Source organism: Arachis hypogaea, chromosome 14 (assembly GCF_003086295.3).
Source record: "Arachis hypogaea cultivar Tifrunner chromosome 14, arahy.Tifrunner.gnm2.J5K5, whole genome shotgun sequence".
NCBI lineage: Eukaryota > Viridiplantae > Streptophyta > Magnoliopsida > Fabales > Fabaceae > Arachis > Arachis hypogaea.
Genome location: NC_092049.1, coordinates 29,372,254 through 29,376,513, shown reverse-complemented (window position 1 = coordinate 29,376,513; position 4,260 = coordinate 29,372,254). Strand labels below are relative to the sequence as shown.

The window sequence follows — 4,260 nt, the reverse complement described above, 5'->3', positions numbered from 1 at the left end:
AGACATAGTTGAATAAAAAAGCTTTACATGAGAGGATAAGTTTTAAAAAATCTCAAATAAGTCACTATAATCAACCTATTATCTAATGATATGACTAAAATAAAATCCAATATCTATCGTAGGTGAATCAGGACAGTAGTATATATCCAGAACTGCCATGAATATGAGCTACATGCATGGTGGAGAACAGTTTTTTAGGAATCGGCAGCCTCATCACAATCTTCAACCCTTTCACTAGTTGACTCCTCTAAATCGCCGTCTCTTGTCAACTGCAGCCCTTCGACATCAAATTCAGGCAAGCTAGTCATACGGGCCTGTGGATTAAGGTCGACCTTACAATATTCATAATCTGCGCCCATGTCAAACAAATCTCTTGGCTTCACATGGACTACTACACTCCATCCGCTCTCCACCTTATCCTCTACGTAGAACACAAGACGAGCCTCAGATGCCAATATATACGGCTCATCGTCTTCTCGATCATCGGTGTGAATCGGATTGGCAAAATTGACATAGGTGTGGCCCAGAACGTCTTGCCGGATGCCTCTGCCCGACGTAGTGTCTGCCCAAATACACTTGAATAAGACTACATTGAATTGACCACTGTAATTTAGCTCGATGATGTCTACTAATTTCCCGTAATACGAGACGCCGTCGACAGCAACATTGGCATCCCGTTTACTTGCATAACTTCTAGTATCTGAAGTGACATAAACCCCGCTATTCTGTGTTTTCATCCCTTCCTCCCTCAACATGGTCCTAAATTTAAATCCATTGACGTTGTAAGTTGGATAGCGTTTGGCCTGAGCGAGGGGACCGTAGGTGAGCCACTGCAACTCGTTCGAGTGATTGGTGCTTCCAAATGGGACCTGGCATTGAACCATTAGAGGCAAGAGGGCATCAAAGGGTAGTAGGATCCTGAGATATTAAAGATTACCTTATGCCTGAACTAGTTAGCAAATTCTCTGTGCACAACGCTATCTATGTGAGACTGGACCTTGTTGTACTTCGCAGTTTTCTCTTTGTGATGGCTTTGTACTCACTGTGCATACAAAAGGTTTGTTCAAGTTTAGTACTATCAGTACCAAATTGGCTCACTGTATAATTTTATAGCTCAGGCTCTGTACTTACTCCAAGAATTTCTCTACAGCAATGCAATTGACCAGTACATGACGATGTGCTTGAAGCTTTTCGGTTGCTGTTAGAGTAAAAAATGAACTTGCCCCAACCGCCTTTCCAACCACTGGGAACATGTTGGCAATCTCGCTCGGTGGAGCATCAATCGGCCGGTCATCAACGCACGTTGGTCGGTTGATCCTAGTCTCGATATTATCTAGATATCTAGAACAGAATGTGAGAATCTCCTCAGATAAGTAGCCCTCTGCAATTGATCCTTCCGGTTGTGCCCTGTTACGCACATACTGCTTGAGACGACATAGGTACCTTTGAGAACATAACGTACAAATTACTAGATGACAGCTATCCATTTATAAACAGGTCGAGAAAGCTTAAGTAGATCAATACCTCTCAATTGGGTATATCCACCGGTAATGCACTGGGCCACCGAGACGGACCTCCTCAACCAAATGAACCGTTAGATGAACCATAACTGTGAAGAAAGAAGGTGGAAATATCATCTCCATGTGGCACAATGTATGGACTACACGATGCTAAAGGAGAGGAAATTGTTGAGGATCTATGGATTTACTGCATATTATTCGGAAAAAGGCTGATAACTCAGCCAAGACGGCGGACACTGGGGTGGGCAACACGTGTTTTGACGTAATTGACAGTAGATGTTCCATTAGAATATGGCAGTCATGACTCTTCAAGCCGAATAACTTGCGCTGTTTTAAATCAACACAGCGAGAGATGTTGCTAGAGTACCCATCTGGAAAGACCACATTCTTGATTGTCCTAAGAAAGACACCCTTCTCTGGATTCTGCATGGTAAAGACTACATCGGGATACTTTCCACCTTCAACTGGCCATATATCCTGCCGGATGCCCATCAACTGGAGATCTTTTCGAGCTTTTAGGTGGTCTTTGGACTTACCGCTCTCGTTCAACATGGTGAAAATAATGTTGTCGCATACATTCTTCTCTATGTGCATTACATCAAGGTTGTGACGTAACTCGTTGTTCTCCCAGTACGGCAAATCAAAGAATAAACTCCTCTTTTTCCAGGGAGACTCGTCTTGCACCACGGTCTGCTGTCTGCGCCTTCTTTTACCGCCCACCGCTTGCACCTTGCCTTGTGAGACAGGAACACCCTTCAATTGTCTCAGGACATCCCTACCAGTCAATTTGGTAGGTGGGGATCTATCATCTACCTTGCCATCAAATCTACTCCGGTCCTGTCTATATTTGTGATCGCGATTCAAGAAGCGACGATGACCCATATAACACCATTTCTGACTGAAGTTGAGTCGCATAGTCTCGGCATCCAAATTGCACGTGGGACAAGCTCTCCCGCCGTAAGTATTCCAGCCAAATAATTGCCCAAGCCAGGAAAATCACTGATAGTCCACATCAGTGCAGCTCACATCTTGAACATTTTCTTCTCACTGGCGTCGTAGGTATCAACACCAGCCCACAACTCCTTCAGCTCATCGATCAGGGGCTGTAAGTAGACATCTATGTCATTGCCAGGCATTTTAGGACTGGGAATAATCATAGAGAGAATAAAGTTAGTTTGTTTCATGCAAATCCATGGGGTAGGTTGTACGGAATAAGAATCACTGGCCATATTGAGTACTTTGAACTGAGGTTTCCATAAGGATTGAAGCCATCACTAGCCAGGGCTAAGCGAACATTGCGCGGATCGCCAGAAAAGTCAGTATATCTCCTGTCAAATGCTTTCCAACCCTCGCCATCCCTGGGATGCCTCAAGGAACCGTCAGAGTTGGTTCCTCTATTGTGCTACAACATGTCAACGGATGTCTTGCTGGACATGAATAATCGCTGCAACTGTGGAATCAGAGGAAAGTAATGGAGAATCTTTGCCGGTAGAGGTTTTCCATTCTTCTTGACAACGGCGTTGATTCTGACTAAAGAATTCTTCCTGGTCTTTTGCTTCCACTTGGATGCCTCACACCGTTTGCATCTAGACAAGTCTTGGTCTGTACCCTGGTATAGCATGCAGTCATTTGGACATGCATCTATCTTCTTGTACCCAATGCCGAGCTTCCTTATGATCCTTTTGGCATCGTGCAAGGTCTTCGGAATCCTTGCATGCTCAAAGGCATCCCCCAGTAGCTCTAGAATCAATCCGAAAGCATTGTCGCTCACTCCGCATATGCACTTTATATGGTACAGCCTAACCAAGAAAGACAGCTTCGAGAATCTTGAGCATCCCGGATATAATCCCTGCTCGCCGTCCTCAAGCAAGTCATGAAAGGCACGAGCCCCGCAGCTAGGTTCATCAGATAAGTACGGCAACCCCTCCGCAACGTCTCTAACATCCCCATTCATCGAGTCTTCATTATCACTCTGCAGTCCCGGGAAGTTGAATGCGTCGTGGACCATGTCTCGCATTTGATCTCCTAAATTTACATTAGGTTCTAGTTCTTCCCTAGCGCTGGATCTCTCATCTACGATCCTCTCACCGTGATGTAACCAAAAGGTATAGTTAGGGGGAAAGGGTTTCATCAGAAGGTGATCGTACGTGTCCTCTCTAGTTTGGTAACACCGGAACCCACACAACGGGCATGGACAATGTATCATCCCATCGGATGATGCATTGACAAATGCGAAGTCAAGGAATCTATTCAGACCATCCCTATATTCTGCACTCCCTCTAGGCTTTGTAATCCAGCTCTTATCAATGTCTAAATGAATGAAATAGCAGAAACAAATAAAAAAATAGTAAAAAAATACATAGAACTTGTAATAAAATAAAGGAAAAAATGGGGAGTGTGTCAAGAGAACCAATAACAGTTTATCACAATTATGAGATGGAAAAGTGCCATACGTAATAAACTTGACAATATATTACAAGCAAAACCATGTAGAGAGCGACGGAATAACTCAAAACAGAAACAGAAATAAAAGTTACTTGCATCCCAGGTAACATGTAGCACACAAAAGGTATTGAGGAGGAGGCTTACTCATTGCAAAATTCCGTGCTTTCTAAATAATTACTGGGTGAAAGAGTTGCTGGTTCCAAGTCCAAAAAGTGAAAAGAAAATAAAAGCTTCCTCAAAAAAAGAAAAAGAAAATAGGACTGAAAGTTAGATTTAAAAATTAATGAAAAAAATA

General features: G+C 43.4%; 1 protein-coding gene across 1 annotated transcript; it reads right to left on the bottom strand.

Moving 5' to 3' along the window:
- Nucleotides 1–2,542: 2,542 nt before the first annotated feature.
- Nucleotides 2,543–3,971, bottom strand: LOC140178562 (uncharacterized). Its single transcript, XM_072215749.1, has 4 exons — nucleotides 3,938–3,971; nucleotides 3,007–3,830; nucleotides 2,759–2,922; nucleotides 2,543–2,663 (listed from the first exon to the last, which is right to left on the bottom strand). The coding sequence occupies exons 1-4, from the start codon at nucleotides 3,969–3,971 to the stop codon at nucleotides 2,543–2,545; spliced, it is 1,143 nt and encodes a 380-aa protein (XP_072071850.1).
- Nucleotides 3,972–4,260: the final 289 nt, after the last annotated feature.